General features: G+C 37.5%; 1 protein-coding gene across 1 annotated transcript; it reads right to left on the bottom strand.

Annotated features, from left to right (window-relative positions):
* Positions 1 to 3,088: 3,088 nt before the first annotated feature.
* ca6 (carbonic anhydrase VI) lies at positions 3,089 to 12,908 on the bottom strand. The gene is made up of 10 exons (XM_077713291.1): positions 12,747 to 12,908; positions 11,446 to 11,625; positions 9,767 to 9,915; positions 8,217 to 8,312; positions 7,482 to 7,548; positions 7,257 to 7,414; positions 5,875 to 6,001; positions 5,724 to 5,807; positions 5,607 to 5,639; positions 3,089 to 4,863 (listed from the first exon to the last, which is right to left on the bottom strand). Exons 1-10 carry the CDS (start codon positions 12,835 to 12,837, stop codon positions 4,229 to 4,231), a joined length of 1,620 nt encoding a protein of 539 aa, XP_077569417.1. The 5' UTR covers positions 12,838 to 12,908; the 3' UTR covers positions 3,089 to 4,228.
* Positions 12,909 to 19,287: the final 6,379 nt, after the last annotated feature.

The following is a 19,287-nucleotide window of genomic DNA, read 5'->3' on the forward strand; positions in this document are numbered from 1 at the left end:
CTACTTATCTAATATGTTTACTACTTATCTGTGATGTTGACTACTACTTATCTAGAATCTTGACCTCTACTTATAATATATTTACTACTTATCTAATATGTTGACTACTACTTATCTGAAATATTGACTACTACTTATCTGAAATATTGACTACTACTTATCTAATGTTTACTACATATCTATTATGTTTACTACTACTTATCTAAAATCTTCACTACCACTTATCTAATATGCTGACTACTACTTATCTATGATGTTTACTACTACTCATCTAAAATCTTGACGACTACATATCTAATATGTTTACTACTTATCTATGATGTTTACTACTACTCATCTAAAATCTTGACTACTACATATCTAATATGTTTACTACTTACCTATTATGTTGACTACTACTTGTCTAAAATGTTGACTACTACCTATCTAATGTTTATTACTTACCTATTATGTTGACTACTACTTATCTAATATGTTGACTACTACCTATCTATGATGTTGACTACTACTTATTATGTGCACTACTACTTTTCCATTATGTGCACTACTACTTTTCCATTATGTGGACTATTACTTTTTTATTATGTGGACTATTACTTTTCTATTATATGGACTACTGCTTATCTGTTTTGCGGACTATGTACTACTTATTTATTATGTTTATCTTTTGGGCAATCGGACGTGCACCATTGTTTTCCAACCACAATTTTTCATCTAAACTATTGTCATTTTCCCTTGCTGTCGTTTGCCGACTGTTTTTTTCTGTCGCAACTTGAACCGACAGAGGGCAAGTGACGCCATGTTTATTTATGGTACTTGTTAAAAATAAAAAACAAAGAATAGTGCTATAAAATAGAAGCAGGTAAGATAATGTTGCTGTGTAGTTTTTTTTTCTGAAGTAAATGTCAGACCATTCTTTAACAACTTTGACAAGTGTGAAGGTAAAGCAAAATTCCTGTTCTTTTTAACGTATTATTGTATTTGATGCCGTTTTTAAATCAAATTGCAGTCCACCCCTTTCCTGAAGTCACCAGGGATAGGCTCCAGCACCCCGTGACCCTGTCTGGGATAAGTGTTGAAAATGCCTGAATGAATAGCATCGTGATTGTCAGTGTAAATGGTTGTCTGTCTCTGTGAGGCCTACAACACGCTGGCAATCAGTCTAGCACCTGCAAGTACCAATTCAGGGTGTTGTTCCCCGCCTCTGGCCTCTAGACAGCTGTGATTGGCTCCAGCACCCCCTCTCTACTTACCTCTTTCTCTCCCTACCCACCCCCTCTCCTATTTGCCTATCTCTCTCTACCTACCTACCTACCTCCTTCTGTCACCCTACCTACTAACCTTTTTCCCTCTACCTACCTACCTACCTACCTATTGTTCTCTCTCTAACTAACTACCTACCTACCTAACCACATCTTTCTACCTAGCTACCTACCATATCTCTTTCTACCTAATTACAACCTCTTTCTCTACCTACCTACCACATCTCTTTCTACCTAGCTACCTACCACATCTCTTTCTACCTAATTAGAACCTCTTTCTCTACCTACCTACCTACCTACCTACCTACCTACCTACCTACCTACCTACCTACCTACCTACTAACCTACTAACCTACTAACCTACCACTATCTCTCTATCTAACTACCACTCTCTACCTACCTCTCTCCCGCTACCTATGTACCAACTCTCTCTACCCACCTACCAACCTCTCTCTACCTACCTACCTACCTCTCTCTACCAACCTATCTCCCTTTCCTACCTACTTACCCATCTATCTACCTCTTTCTCTCCATCTACTTACCAACCTTTCTCGCTCTCTACCTACCTACCTATTCCTCTCTCTCTACCTACCTACCTATTCCTCTCTCTCTCTCTCTCTCTCTCTCTCTACCTACTTACAACATCATACCTACCTACCTCCCTATCTACCACATCTCTTTCTACCTAATTACAACCTCTTTCTCTACCTCCCTCCCTACCTACCTACTAACCTACCACTCTCTCCCTATCTAACTACCACTCTCTACCTACCTCTCTCCCGCTACCTATGTACCAACCTCTCTCTCTACTGACCTACCAACCTCTCTCTCTCTACCTACCTACCTACCTACCACTCTCTACCTACCTACTTCTCTGTACCACTACCTATATACCAACCATTCCGTCTACCTACCTACCTCCCGACCAACCTACCTACCACTCTCTCTCTCTACCTACCTCCCGCTATCTTATCCCCTATCTCTCTCTCTCTCTACACTTCATTTGGTCGTTAGCACAAAACACACATTCAACACAACGAACTCCCTTCCTAGCAGCACCACGACCTCAAACTCCATTCCCAATTTGACCTTTGACCCCGGGAATCTTCAAAGCCTCCCAGAGTCCACGACTCTACCGAATCAATAATTCAAACCATCTCAAACTTTTAAGAGCGGCCCAACGCCGATAAGAAGCTTTGACCGACGGGGTGGAACAAGTCCAAATCCCGCGTAATCCCGTTGCTTCGCTGAGACACCAATCCACTGTCCACTCATCCAAATCCAACCGGTTCGGCAACGGGGGGGGCGCATCTGCGTGTATCCCACTTGCATCATGGCGCATGATTGGTCATCACGAGGACAGATTTTGGGGCTTTTGGCTCGAATAGCAAATTGTGGGAGGTTTGGGACATGATTTACCATAACACACTTCATTTTTTTTTTTTTTTTAAATGTCCGGAAATCATCCAAAAATCTGACCGTAAACGACCAATCGTATGCTCTTGTCATCCTTCTGCCGTGAATTTAAATGAGTTTCTCATTAGTAGACGTCCGATTGATTTGAAGGGGGAGTGTGGCGGCGAATGAACATTCGTTAAATTGCCGCCGTCCTCCCCCTTTCAAATCGATCGGACGTCTATGGCGGTCAATTTGCGGGTAACGGGTTAAACCAATCAAAAATTAGATCATATTAAGCTTTATTTTTGAATGTATCACTCCTAAAAATAACATTTTGGATGTTTGGCAGCTGAGTAAACATAATCTGGATTTTCGTTATGTATAATTGGTGGTGTATGCCTTTAAGAAACTTTAAAACTGGTCATGAGAAGTATTTCAAAATATATTTAATGAACAAAGTTTAAAAGGTTCATATTTTACAGAGTATATTATACTGCATGAAATATAGTCAACCAAAATTATTTATGGTCAAACATTGCCTCCTAGTGGTCACTAATAAGCATGACAGATTTCTGTCTCACCTGTTGTGAATCCCAATCTTTAATTTTGTCTTTGTTTTTGCACAAATTATGACAATTTTTAAACCAGGAGTTAATAACACAAAATAAGTAACTAAACATTTATTAAAGCAACAACAACAAAATATTATATTGTTATTAATATCTCATTTGCGTGCTGTTTATTCAACAATCTAATCTAAAAATGAACTACTTTTACATTTATAACATGAGCAGTAAGTAACAAATATGTATAATTACCCCCAACGATTATATAATTTTCAATATTCAAAAATAATGTTAAGAAAAAATGTTAAATAATGATGTTTGGGGACTATAAATCATTTTTAATAATAAAATATACATGTTTATGGATTTAAGGACACCACAGGATCATATTGAGTGTTGCTATGGCAACCGATGATGCGTTTTGACTGACAAATCTAAGTGTGATGACACAAACAACCGCTAGAGGGTAGCAGAGTTCTGCTACGAAGATATTCTGCTTCTGATGGATGAAAAACTTATTTTTATCATATTTAAAGCCCTCACTTAAAAGTTGCATTTATAATGCATTATAAAAAACTTCATTTTCAATATGATTACTTCAACACAATAAAAAAACATCAAAATATGTGATAGTAATACCTCGTTCTTCCGATTCACGGCAGTAAACGAGGGATTACTGTAAAAAATATATATATATTTGTGACTAAAAATTGTTTTTTTTTAAAACTCTTAAGTCTAATTCAGCATCATAATATTTTTTAAAAAAAAATAGAGTCTGATTAATCATCAGTTTTACCCAAAAAAATAATTCCATTCGGGTTGAGATATTTAGAAACAGGCCCTTTTGCCCCCTCTGGTGGAAAAAAACAAGTATTACGTCACGGGCGGAGTTGTAGTGTTTGCACTTTGCCTCAGTTTTAGTTGTTTTTTCGTACAAAATTTGGCACTTGTTACTCAAATATATACGATATTTTGGTTTTGATGATCCCTAATTTTACTTTTTTAAGGGCACCTATACTGCCGACCCAGCTGCACTCCCCCATACAAGCTAAGTTGGGTGGTCCCCCAACTGAAGACATTCCCCTGCGAAGTGGCGTTCACTTCACACGACATTTGGTCCCGGATATTCGCCGTGCTCAACACATAATCCCAAACATTGACGTCGGTGAGTTTCCCCGCAAACGAGTCCGTGTCGGAAATCCCCAGTAGACTGTCCTGGTCGTTCCCCAAGACCAAAGACCCCCCAGGGTTGACGGCATACCCCGCTTTTAGGTAGCGTCGCTCTCCCACCATGCCGTCTACCCATAGCTCCACCCCACCGGTGCGCGAGGACCATGTGATGCAGTAGTTAGCCCAACCACGGGAGTGGGTGTTGTAGGGTAGGTTGACGAATTCGTTACCCACCCATAAGCCCACCTCCTTACCATCCCGGTCCTCGCTAACGGTGACCATTAGCTCGTTGCTAACGGCTCCGCTGGAGTATGACAGCACTTTTTGTGCGCCGTCTGCTTCGGTGGAGACGTGCATGCAGACTGTGAAGGAGTCCAAGTCCCTGGGGTGGCCTAGGTGGGCTTTGGCGTAGCTGCCAGGGGTCTCACGTTGGAAGTTGAGGACCAGGGGGAACAGAGAGTGTGATTCTAATCAAGGAAGATGAGATAAGATTGTGAAAAAAAACAGTTTAGGCAGTTTTTTTTTTTAACTATTTATCCTCAGAAAAGGGCCTTAGGGGTTTTGGAGCCTAGCTTGGCTAACTATGGACACCCTGAATTGGTCGCTAGCCAATCACAGGGCAAGAGGAAACATAGGACAACCAATCAGAGCCAGGGATAATTTCCAGTGTTCGACTAGCTAGCTTGGCATGGATCTTTTAGCGATTTGGGAGGAAACCGGAGTACTGTAGTTTCATTAACTGGCCAACTATTCTGGCTGTTCCCCGACTGGTACACATGGTATATATAATGTCAGCAACACGCTTATGAATTAATTATTTATTACCTATTTATTTATGCCTAAAAAATATGTATATATATTTTTTTCAGCAACACACTTATTAATTTATTAATTTATGTATTACCTATTTATTTGTCTAATATAAATATATATATATCATTTATTTATTACCTATATTTTTATGTCAAAAAAAATATAATATCAGCAACACGCTTATTTATTTATTTATTTATTTATTTATTTATTTGTTAACTTATTTATGACCTATTTATCTATGTCTAAAATGTCTTTTGCTGTGTCTGTATTCTCACCCTCTTCCTACTGTGACAATGAAATTTCCCAAATACAGTATGAATAAAATGATCTAATCTAAAAAAAAAATGAATAAAAACTCTGATTAGAGCAACAGGAAACAAATTAATGAGCCTACCAGATTTGCTCGGCCGCTGATTACGTCGCCCACCTGCACAAAAACGACAAAACAACACAATGAAGTAGCCAATGAAAATGGAGGCACGATTTGATCAATGTTGCAGCTGTCACTCGCCTGAATACACGTGCTTCCCCAGAGACGTGATCAGGCCTTCAATTTTCAACAGCTTGTATTCGATTTCGTCTTGTCGGCAAAACGCTAGCGGGACCAAACGGACGCGACTGGTCAGTTGTTGCCGGTCAGAATAGGGACGAAAATCACTCACATCCTTTTCCAAGGCGAGGGAGGAATGACGACTCTACCACGCGGTCGTTGAGAGGTTGCGCCATGCGGTAGTCGTTCCATAGCGTCTTGTTGTCGATGTCCATCAGGGTGCTCTCTAGTTTTCGGATCTGGGTGTAAAAGTTTGATTTCAAGGTAGTTCTTGACTTGCTTGAAACCAGTACAGTGGTATATTTACATACTTGATGATCACTGGGCGGAGCTTAGTATTTTAGCAGTGTTTTTTCCTGTTAGTCAGTGCGAAAGGCGGAGCTTGTTCGCTAATACGAAAGGAGTATATACTACTTTTTGTGTGTTATCCTATTGTGAGGACATTTGTGTACATTATTTTCAAAATATTTTGATGGGAATGCTAAAGCAAATAATCCCTGATAGCAAACATGCGGCCCGGGGGCCAAATCTGGCCCGCCACATCATTTTATGTGGCCCAGAAAGTAAATGAAGAATGCTGATTTTCTGTTTTAGGATCAAATTAGATGTAGAGTATAGATGTATATTAAATTTCCTGATTTCCCCCCTTTTAAATCAATAATTGCCATTTTTAATCATTTTTTTCTGTGTTTTTAGTTCAAAAGTCATTGTGTAAAATGTTAACATATATTTAAAAAAAGATAAAATAAACATTGTTTTAGATCTATTAAAAAATGAATATTCAGGGATTTTAATCCAATTCTTTTAATCCATTTATTTAAAAAAATCTAGTTTAAAAATCATTTTGTAAAATCTAAAAATATATTTAAAAAAAGCTAAAATTAGATCTATAAAATGTTTTCATTTTTTTTTTATCATGGAGGCAGGGCCAATAGAACCAACCCCGGGAGAAGAAAGGTATCAAAATTTCAATCAAAATTACAATTAAGTTTAGTGTAAGGTTAAATTCAACTTATTTTTAAGTGAGTCTGCATTGTAATCTAAGTTCATTTAAATTTGTTTGTTATGTTACGAGCATGTTGCCCTGCAAAAAGTCTAATTTTAATACTATTAAACACATTTTAGTACTATTAAACCACTACTTATTTGTTACTTTGTTAAAAGATGCCAAATAACAACAAATAATAATCGTTTTCCAATCTAATATCCTGTTTTGGGTGTTTTTTTTTAGAGAGTTGGAACCAATTAATTAGTTTTTAGTTCATTTCTATGGGAAATATGCATTTGAGATACGAATAATTTGACATACGAGCTCAACCCGGGAACTAATTAAGCTCATATCTCAAGGTACCACTGTATTAAAATGTTTCAGATGCGTGGCACTCAAATACCGACAAAAAAAGTACTGTACTCCATTGCAAAAAACAAAAACAAAACTCAAAGTATTCGTTAAGAATTGGACATTTTGAAGACACCCTATTGCGGCCATCTTACTTGGTTATGCGAAAGAGTGATAGGGGTATCGAACACCGTCCATAGGATGCTCTCATAGCATGGTGGAGTGGTGAGGGACCCTTGATACCTAAAGAAGTGGTTGAGGTTCTCGGGGAGCATTGACCTCACATCCAGACTGTAAATATTCATTGATTGGCCTAGAGTGGGTCACATGGGAGGTCAGATAAGGTCACATGACTGCATATATGAGGTTATAGTACTCACCCGCATACTTGATTTTGGCCAGGTTGGAAATGAAGTCGCTGTAGTAGGTGTTTTCAAAATGGCCGTCCTAACATTGGAGCAAAATCCAGCAAATGAGAAGAATATTTCGTCCATTTTTGTCACAATTAGTCATTCATTTGTTCATTTTCTGAACCGGTTATCTTCAAAATGGTTGAGGGGGTGCTGGAGCCAATCCCAGCTCACTATAGGGAACAGGAGTGGGCTACCCTGACTCAGTGGCTAGCTCATTGTAGGTTGTGTCAACTATATGCTAGTTAGCATGGGCGCTAATAGGGTGAAAAAGAACCTATAGGGCTAAAATTACGGTAATTAAATACATGTTTTGGTTAAATCCTTGACAAATGTGTTGTATTTCCCCAAAAAAAATGTTTTGTTAATGATTTTTTTAAAGATTTTTCCTTCAAAGTAAGACATTTGTACTAAAACCAGGACTATGGAGGTGAAAATTGGGAATCAGGGGGAGGCTTATATGCGAGAAATTGTCAAATGAAACTATTTTAAGGTGATTTTAAGGGCGTGGCTTATATGTGGGTGGCTTATATGCGAGTAAATGCGGGAATTGTACTCATCCAACTCCTATGAAAAGAACGTAAGGACATTTTTTGGGTAAAAACTCCCTTGACCAATTTGAAAGTTTATTCGTTTTTTTTATCGGTCAAAAATGGGGTGAGTAAGGGTTGATGATTTGAAAGATTGACAAGTAAGTGTACGCACTTCGTAGAAAAAGGCAAGGACCGCCAAACCGTCTGGTTTGTCTCTGGCTTCGGTGAAACTCTCGTACTTGTCTGAATTGTAATGGACAACGTGGAGCTGGAAGACAAAGAAAAATGGCCGACAAAATGAATCAATATGTCAAAATATGAGAGTGAATGCTAAAATAAATCAATTTTTGTATGCATTTGACAAATAACTTATCCTCACAAGGGTCGTTTATCATCACAAACTCATGCAAGCCCAAGGAGTACATGCAAACTCCCCACCAGTTGAGACCTACTTGGCATCGAACCCACGACCACAGAAATGTGACACCGACACGCCACCCGCTTAACCACCAAACCAAAAATGTTGCAAAATGAAAAAATATGATTTTTACAGATACATTTAGTCTTTTTGCCAATTCTATTTTCCCCCAGTTAAGACCCACTTGGGATCAAACCCACGACCCCAGAAACGTGAGACCAACGTACCACCCACTTTCACACCGAACCAAACAAATGTTTCAAAATGCAAACATATGACTTTTACAGATAAATGAGTCTTTTTGCTAATTTAATTCCCCCCCACCCCCCACAATTAAGACCTACTTGGGATCGAACCCACGACCACAGAAATGTGAGACCGACACGCCACCCACTTTCTACCGAACCAAAAATTTTTGCTTAATGCAAACGTATGATTTTTACAGATAAAATTAGTCTTTTTGCCAATTAATTCCCCCCCCCCCCACAATTAAGACCTACTTGGGATCGAACCCACGACCACAGAAATGTGAGACCAACTCACCACCCACTTTGTACCAAACCAAAAAATTTTGTTAAATGCAAACGTATGATTTTTACAGATAAAATCAGTCTTTTTGCCAATTAATTTTCCCCCCCACAGTTAAGATCCCCTTGGGATCGAACCCACGACCCTAGAAATGTGAGACCGACACATTACCCACTGGCACACCAAACCAAAAAATGTTGCAAAATGCAAACATATGACTTTTCTGGATAAAATGGGTTTTTTTGCCAATTCAATTGTTTCCCCCACAGTTAAGACCCACTGGGGGTCAAACCCAAGACCCCAGAAATGTGAGACCGACACGCCACCCACTTACTACCGAACCATTTTTTTTTGCTAAATGCAAACCTATGATTTTTTACAGATAAAATTAGTCTTTTTGCCAATTCATTTTTTCCCCCCGCAGTTAAGACCCACTTAGGATCGAACCCACGCCCCCAGAAATGCGAGGCCGACGTACCATCCACTATTCCACCTCACCAAAAAATGCTGCAAAATGCAAACATATCACTTTTACGGATAAAATTAGTCTTTTTGCCAATTCAATTTTTTTCCATGAAATCGGGAACAATTCCCCTAGTGGTCAAAGGCGGGATTTTAACAAATCGGGACGAAATGTGGGCCGAAATAACAACAAAGTTCACACTAATGACACCCGCAGTGACATTAATGGATGTTTTTGCAGACTGCAGGATGTTTGCTTTCGACATGATAGATCCATCACCACCGGAGCGTACGATTCGCTTTATTTGCGCTACCTCGGCCATGTAGCGGATGCCGTCGATGGTGTGTTCCGCCCCGCTGGCCTCCAGGTCCCAACCGCCCCAGTGCAGATGCATCTGGACGGCGGTGTATTTCCCCGGCATGCCTTTTGTGATCTTCATCGTGGGCGGCAGGTCGATTTGGACTATAAAGGAAACAAAATGGCCGACGGTTAAGGCAGAAACGCATCAGCCGGGGTCACCATCGTGTATTTTTTTGCATCAGTCGCCTCGTTTGGAGAATCTGCACAAGAACTGTATTGTACATATTCATTTTTTGAAGTGTTCAGGGGGTGCTAGAGCCTATCCCAGCAAACTACAGGCACCAGGCACTACTACTTATTTAATATTTTGACTACTTTATTAATTTATTACTTATTTATTATTATGTACCTGTTTATTGATGTTATTTGTGCACTTTCCTACTTATTTATGTTTTTGATTACTTCATTAATTATTACTTATTTATTGATTATTTGTTCGTCATTATTATTTATTAAATATGTATCTGTTCATTTGTTTGGTTGTTGTTGTTATATGTGCATTTTACTACTTATTTATTTTGTTGACTACTTGTTGACTTTATTAATTATATATTCATTTACTATGCATTGTTATTTTTTATTAAATACGTATCTATATTCATTTGTTGGTTTGTTGTTGTTAGTCGGGTTTGGCGTCACACTTGCCCTCGCCACTAGGGGCGGTGTTGCACGATTTCAGTATTGAAATGATTCTTATAATAGCCAGAATAAAACGTCATTGTCTTTTCTTTGAAGTCACACAACACTCGCAGGTAAACTTGAATTACATTTTTTAAATGACGTTTTATCAATTTAAATGTCTTCACCATTATTTGAAATGCCTTTTATACCTTGGGTTTCAAATTATGAAAGTATTACTGTTAAAAAAAGTATGCTAGAAAGGGTGCAGCTGTAATTCGCATTGTCATGCTAGCTAGCCGGTAGCGAGCTATCTGTTGGATTAGCTTTTAGCCGAGCACAATAATGTGAATTTCAACAGCTATTTAGACCGAATATTTTCTTCTAGAATTTCATTTTGAGTTTGATAACTCTAAATTAGTTTTTAATGCAATAGACAAAACATGCTGTAAATGTATAGTTGTAACGTAACACAAAGTATTTAATTGTGCAAATGAAGTATTGCTTAGACTTCTTTTAACACGTTTTTAAGGGGGAATATAAAAAAAAACGGAAATTCTTATTATTTTTAGGCTTACAAAATCCTGTTTAAAGCCCCAATTTTCACCTCCATATTCGTGTTTTTATTAGGGAATAAAAATGTGTTACTTTGAAGACAAAATCATAAGAAAAAATATTTCTGAGACTATGAATCGAGTGGATTGTCTGTTGAATGCACACTATAAAAAGTTGTTTCCTGTACATAGACAAATTGAAAAAGAAAGTCACGTGACGAGTACAACCAGGAAGTGTGTCCATAGCGGTGTATTTTATCATCCTGATGTAAGATGGCGGCACCCCCAGCGAGCAATGGTAAGCACAAATGCGTTTTTTCACGTTTTATGCAACGTTTTTTTCTTGAATTGAACTCGATACAGTCATAATTATTTTTAGCAAAAAATATGGCTTATATGCGAGAAAAATGTCTAAAAATGTATAAAAAATATTGTGAGAATTGGCTTTCTTTGGACTTACCTGAGTGTCCATTATTGGACATGAGAAATGTCCCTTTCTGAGCGTCGTAGCCACTGAGTTCCAGCTGTAAAATGTCCGGGTTGTGTCGAACACTACGTCTTTGGATGTCAATGGGGGACTGTTTCTTACCCGCGCACCCCGGGTACTTGTCCGCCCAGTGCATTTGGTCCAATGCACCCTCTGTAAGAAGTTCCAATAAATCATAAATGTCTATTTATTATTGATTATATTTCCTTACAACATTCAGCATTTACAGGAGACATTTTAATCGTTAGCCCATAGGACTTATTTATTCAGTCATTTTCTGAACCGCTTATCCTTACAAGGGTTGTGAGGGGTGCCGGAGCCTATCTCATCTGACTTTGGGCATTTGTCATTCAGTCATTTTCTGAACTGCTTATCCTCACAAGGGTCGCAGGGGGTACTGGAGCCTATCTCAGCTGACTTTGGGTATTTTTCATTCAGTCATTTTCTGAACTGCTTATCCTCACTAGGGTCACCGGGGGTGCCGGAGCCTATCTCAGCTGACTTTGGGTATTTTTCATTGTCATTTTCTTAACTGCTTATCCTCACAAGGGTCAGGAGGGGTGCCGGAGCCTATCTCAGCTGATTTTGGGTATTTTTCATTCAGTCATTTTTTGAACCACTTATCCTCGAGGGTCGTGAGGGGTGCCGGAGCCTATCTCAGTTGACTTTGGACATTTTTCATTCAGTAATTTTCTGAACCACTTATCCTCACAAGGGTCACCAGGGGTGCCAGAGCCTATCTCAGTTGACTTTGGGCATTTTTCATTCAGTAATTTTCTGAACCACTTATCCTCACAAAGGTTGCGGGGGTGCTAGAGCCTAACCCAGCTAACTACAGGAGACACCCTGATGAATATATATGATATAATATATGGAAAATGTATTTTCTGAACTGCTTTACCTTCACTAGGTTCGCAGGGGGTGCTGGAGCCTATCCCAGCTAACTACGGGAGACACCCTGAAATATATATTTCAAATGATATATATAATATATAAATTTTTGGAACTGTTTTATCCTCACTAGGATCGCAGGGGGTGCTGGAACCTATCCCAGCTAACTACTCACTTCTCACAGATAAGTATATACATTTTTAATATATATATGATATATACTATTCTACAGATTCTACATTTGCCAGAGTGTTCCCCCAGTAAAGAAAATGATTGGACGTCCATTTCTGTCAATGGCAGCTAATGACTGAATACTTGAAAAAAGTAAGAATTAACTTTTTTTTGCATGATTTTGTGGAAGAAGTAAGAAAAATTGGACCCACCTGTGTATGTCCAGTGTATGGCGTCATGTGGGATTTGCGCGGTGACCACGGCGAGCCAAAAAACGGCGAGCGGCAGGCGGTCTCGGGGCATGGCTGCAAGTGTCCGGGTGTCCGTCCGGGTTGGCTGGGCGGCGCGACTGGGAGAAGCTCAGTGGAGGTCGACGCTTCGCATTTCAAGTGAGTGGCTTCAGGGAAGTGCCTGCTTGTGGTCCACGCCCACAGGCAGGGCCCCCGCTGATGGGAAAGTGCGCAATGACAGGGAAATTAGTTTATCATCCTCCTCTCGGAAATAAAAGGCTATTATAATACGTATGTGGAAATCAAGGGGATTTCATTTTTTAAGGGAATGTTCAGTTGGGTAAGTCTGTCTGGTGAATTGATTTTTTTTTACAGATTTTATTGAGAAAAAGAAATGCTTTTTTTCCATCAAAACTTTTTATTTTTTGTGGCAGTTAGTTTTTATAAAAGTTGGGATTTTTTGGGGGAAATTATTTTGCCCTCAATTTTTTTAATGGTATTTATTTTTTTTATTTTTTAACGGTCTGTTTTTGGCTTCCAAAAGTTTGTCTAATAAATTGGTTTTCTATTTTTTTACGGCGTAAATGAAAAAGTTTTTTTGTTCAAAATAAAATGTTTTTTTGTTAGTGTTTTTTGTGGGATTTAGGGTAGTATAATTTTGTTTTTTTGACTTTTTCTCTTAAACACATCAATTTTTATGTTTTTTTTTTTTTTTTTTACTAATTTTATCAGAATTTAAAAGAACAGGGCTGATTTTTTTTGTTTTAAAATATACATATTTATTTTTAGGTACCATTTGATTAAATTTATAATTTTTTTTAATTAGTTTATTCTGTACTCTATTGTTATTAACCTGATTTAGGTTTTCTGCCAATTTTATTTTAAGATTGTAAAAGAAGAATGGTTGAATATATATAATTTTTTTTGTAAAAAAAATTAGTTCATTTTTATAAGATACTTTTTTTTAATTTATATATTTATTCAAATTAGGTTATTTTATAGTTTTTCCTCTTGGACAACTTGCTTTTGGTTTACTCCCAATTATTTTTTTTCAATTTTTGTTAAAAAAAAGTTTAGATTTTTTTTGGGTGACCAATTTTTGATTTATGATTTCTTTAAAATTATTTTATTTTATACTTTGTTTTCTTTAAAAAAACTGATTTAGGTTAACTCCCATTTTTATTTTAAAAACCTAAAAGAAAACGTAGATTTTTTTAATATAGTTCATAAAAAACTTTTTAATTTCCGAATTTTCCTACCCCAAAATTCTCTTATTTTATCCTTATTTTTCTTCAACAACCTGTTTTGGATCTGTCTATTTCCGAAGGCAACCGTGGGCACAAGTCCATTCCTGCCTGTCTGTCAATCCTACGACTAGAGTTGATTTTTGAAGTTTCCACTTGACTTCAAATGGCAGCAAGCGTTAATAAATACACATATACACACTTTACGCATACACACACAAACACACACACACACTTTACGCACACATCGGAAAGCTGGCAGCGAATAGTGCGATCACATGCTAGTTAGAGCTTGTCCCAAACCTCAGCCTCAGATGCCAAACTTGTGAGTGTACTGAACAAGTGCTAATAAAAAGGGACATAAAGTCACAAAGACAAGAATATACATAGTTGGAATTTCCACCAAAAATTATGATTTTTTTCATATTTTCTCGCATATAAGCCGTATTTGTCGCTAAAAAAATTATGACTGAATCCAGGGTGCGGCTTATATGCGCATAAATTAGACTTGACATGCCCAAAATGCCATAATAACAACAAAATGGCCGATATGGTCATTTATTTCAAAATAGAGAAAAGATAGACAGATCAAAATCTAAAAAAATGGCTTATATGCGCATAAAATAGGCTTGAGATGCTCAAAATGCCATAGTGCAAAACAAAATGGCCGATATGGTCATTTATATCAAACAAGAGAAAAGATAAACAGATAAAACTCTAAAAAAAATGGCTTATATGCGCATAAATTAGACTTGACATGCCTGAATAGCTATAATGCAAAAACAAAATGGCCGATATGGTCATTTATTTCAAACTAGAGAAAAGATAAACGGATAAAACTCTAAAAACAATGTCTTATATGCGCATAAATTAGCCTTGACATGCCCAAAACTCCATAATGCAAAACAAAACTGCCGATATGGTCATTTATTTCAAAATAGAGAAAAGATAAACGGATAAAACTCTAATAAAATGGCTTATATGCGCATAAATTAGACTTGACATGCCTGAATAAGCTATAATGCAAAAACAAAATGGCCGATATGGTCATTTATTTCAAACTAGAGAAAAGAAACGGATAAAACTCTAAAAAAAATGTCTTATATGCGCATAAATTAGTCTTGACATGCCCAAAACTACATACTGCAAAACAAAATGGCCGATATGATCATTTATTGCAAAATAGAGAAAAGATAAACAGATAAAACTCTAAAAAAACGGCTTATATGCACATTAATTAGACTTGACGTGCCTGAAAAGCTATAATGCAAAAACAAAATGGCCGATATGGTTATTTAATTCAATATAGAGAAAAGATAAACAGATAAAAATCTAAAAAAACGGCTTATATGCGCATAAATTAGGCTTGACATGCCCGAAACGCCATAATACAAAACAAAATGGCCGGTATGGTCATTTATTTCAAAATAGAGAAAAGATAAACAAATAAAACTCTAAAAATATATATGTATTTTGACATCTATGTATGAAATTCAAGAAAATATATAAATATCTGAACCAGGAAGCGGCTTATACGAGAGAAATTGTAAAATTCAACCATTTTACGGCAATTTTAAGGGTATAGCTTATATGCATAGGCGGCTAATATGCGAGAAAATTTAGTATTTAACATGATTTTTTTTAAAGAACCCTTTTTAATGAAGTGAAAGTGACCATTTGTTAGCAGTTTAAACACTTGACTTATATGTCAGGAAACTGAATTTATGGGACATGTTGTAAAAGTACTAAGGTGTCTGGACTTTGTCAAAAAGTACTTAAAACAAGCCTTTAGATTCCTCTAATCAAAACAGTTTAGCCAGGAAGTGTTTTTGTGTGTGTATATATAACTCGATGTTATTGCCTAATTAGTATTATTTCATAAAATACAGCAAGTATTGCTAAGTCGTCGCCATTTTGCAAGACGGGATGTAGGAAGTAACACTTGACTTCTAACTGTGTTTAACAACTAGATTGAAGTGTGTGTGTGTGTGTGTGTGTAAAGAGGCCATTAAATTGCAGTGGTCTGAGCCAGGGATGGGAAAACTATGGCCCGCGGGCCATATGTGGCCCACTAGGCTTTTTAATCTGGCCCGCCGACGTTGACCAAATGTTTTTTTTTTAATTTTTTAATTTTATTTTTATTTTTCTCCAAGATGGCGCCGTCACGCGGAAGTAGCTGTGTCCACTCTTATTTTTTTTGGTGTTTTACAGCCCCTCTATATATTTTTTTAAATGACATTTTAATATTTCTTAATACATTCCTTTTACTTGACCTTGTACTTTATACTTTTTACTTGAATGATGAGTGATGAGTATGTTAATAGTTTAGTCCTTTTTTGTGTTTATGTTTCATATGTACTGTTAACGGATGCACTTTTTTATATGTATCCTATCTTGTGTTGACCCCGCCCATCTCTCAAATTTTTAAAGTCAATGTGCCCCACCAGAGCCCAAAAGTTTGCCCACCCCTGGTTTATCAATGGGGGGTGCTGGAGCCTCCATGTACTTAAAGACACATCAAAACTTCAAAGGACAAATTAAAATATAACTGGGGAAAAAATAGAACTTAATTCATTTACTTTATTTCAGGGTAGTGCGGTGGCTTGAGCACCCCCACGATCTTTCTGAGGATAAAGTAGTTCAGAAAATGACAGAATGAATTATTAGTCATTTTTCTTTAAACCACACATAGACGGTTGTTTTTGTGAGACAGCCAATGGGAGGCCGGCTATGTGTTGGGAGATTGTCAAGCAGGACGCAATAATACTGTGACAATTTCAAAATAAAATAATGGAAAGTTAATGTTTTGGGATTTTTTTTTTGGTAAAGTGGAAGTCATTTTGCATAAAAAAATGGTTTTGTAAGCTGACATTTTTGGATCAATTAGAACTTGTAAGTAGAATTGCCATTGTATTTAAGCAGTTGAAATATTTCACTTTTTTTTTTTTAAATAATAATACTTGTTTTACTGTGTTTTATACAGTGTTCCCTCGCTTATCGCGGTTAATGAGGACAGGGACCACCCGCGATAATTGCATTTCCCCTTCAAAAATGCTTAATTTGAATTTAATTCCAATTTTTTATTGTTGTTTTTTTAATTTTTTTTATTATTATTATTTTTTACCCCCCTGTATACAGTACACCATATAGAATACGTGTAGAGAGACTGAAATTCATATTATAACAAAAAAACCTGTAAAATATGTTGTTTCAATGTAATATTTGTATTTTTTTACCCAAAAAAATCTGCGAAGCTCTGAGTCCGCGATAGCTGAACCGCAAAGTAGCGGGGGAACACTGTATTTGACAAATTCGGCCCAAAAATCACATCCAGGACAATTTGGCAGTGGAAATAAGGAATTTTTATGACACTCACGCAATGTTTGTGTACACGATTCGCCCTTACTGACACATCTTAGCGAGAAAGCTAACCAAATATGTAACTTGCTGATCCTGACAAATGGCAGATCTTTTTATTTTTTTCTTTTCCTCCCACCACTAACCGACCGGCCTTTTTCAATCTTGTCTGTACAAGAAACACACGCCATGTCGATTCAACTTGGCCGGAAATCAACCATTCTGGGAACATTTGTCCAAATGGCAGCGACGTGAGACAGATGACCGAACGCCGTGGTTGTTTACTCGCGCGGTCGCACGTCTCTGCTGTTTTATGGCCGCCAGCGACCATTCGCGCCAATAAAAGTGATTTGACCGTTTCACAAATTGATGTTAAAAGCAACACCTTTGCTGGCTTTGGGATAAAAAATTCAAAATGGAAGATTAACACGACCTTTGCTGTTTGTCAAACATGCCAATGGTTGATTTATGTGTATTTTTTTTTCAGAACTTAACAATTTTGCTGAGTCGGTGTCGGAGTGGTTAGCATGTCCGCCTCACAGCTCAGAGACCGAAGGTTTGATCTCAGATCTGGACAATCCGGTAAGGAATTGTTGACATGGTCTGCCTAGATTTATGTGGGTTTTCTCCAGGTACTCCAGTTTCCATCCCACATCCCAAAAAACATGCATGCTAATGCTAGGCTATCTGGTAGAACACTTTAAATTCTCCATAGCTATGATTGGTTGTCCTCGTCTCCTCGTGGCCTGTGATTGGCCGGCCCTCAATTCAGGGTGATCCCCGCCTAGTGTCGAAAGTCAGCTAAGATAGGCTCCAGTACCCCCTACGACCCTTGTGAGGCTAAGTATTACAGAAAATGAATGAATGAACAATTTTGTTTGGGTTTGGTTTAATGAATGTACAAAAGATATGATCATTTTCAGTGGTTTCCTAAAAAATACATGGTTAATATTCTTGTATACTTCAGTGAATGCAAAATGATTACCTTATGGGAAATTTCATTATAGCACCATCTACTGGATATAACTTAATTTGACATAATCAAAAAAGCATGCCGTTATATGGGGACCAACGTGATTCATAGACAAATATATTGTTGTTATGAACCTACTTTTCCTTTGTAGATTCGGACCAATGAAAAGCTGTGAAATTAATGGGATGGATGTCAATGTATAACACCAGTGCATGATTTTTGTTTTTGAACTGTAGTGTCCCTAACCAGACAGCAGATGGCGCAGATAGACAAAGTAGCAGTCACTCCTGACATTATGATACTCCCAAAATTCACATATAATAATAATAATCCGACACTGAATCAATTCACTCATTAAAAACACTCAAGTGAATCAATATACACATCCAAGATGGCGACGCAAATGACGCACGACCCATCGGTAAAGCTAGCGTCCTGGTTTTGTCTCCAGTTCACTCTCTTCCCCATCTTGCAAACGATGTTGTGATGATATTCGCATAGTGCGGATGAAAATATTATTTAAATAGATGGAAATAAAACAATTTAGAACAACAATATTCCTACGTCCCTCGACCATTGTGTGTATAAGCGGTACAAAAAAATGAATGAATATTCCTCCATTCACAGTAGTGAATTAAGCGAGACACCTCCAAGATGGCGGTGCAGTGACGTAACAATGAGTTGGCATCTCCTCAATTCGCTCCAGATATGTCGTGAGTCTAATATACTAACATCCCCCAAATTCACCTAATATGTATCATAATCCTAACCCTTACCATACAATAACATCCCTCCATGAATACATCGAAGTGAAAGAATCTAGACACCTCCAAAATGGCGACGCAAAGGACGTACTACCCACAATAAGAGTTTTTCCCCTGTTTTCACTCTATAATTTCGCCTGATGTGCTCCATAGCGAACGTGCGTCCCGCCTCGTACCAGCGAACC

The sequence above is a fragment of the Stigmatopora nigra genome, chromosome 1 (assembly GCF_051989575.1).
Source record: "Stigmatopora nigra isolate UIUO_SnigA chromosome 1, RoL_Snig_1.1, whole genome shotgun sequence".
NCBI classification, from domain to species: domain Eukaryota; kingdom Metazoa; phylum Chordata; class Actinopteri; order Syngnathiformes; family Syngnathidae; genus Stigmatopora; species Stigmatopora nigra.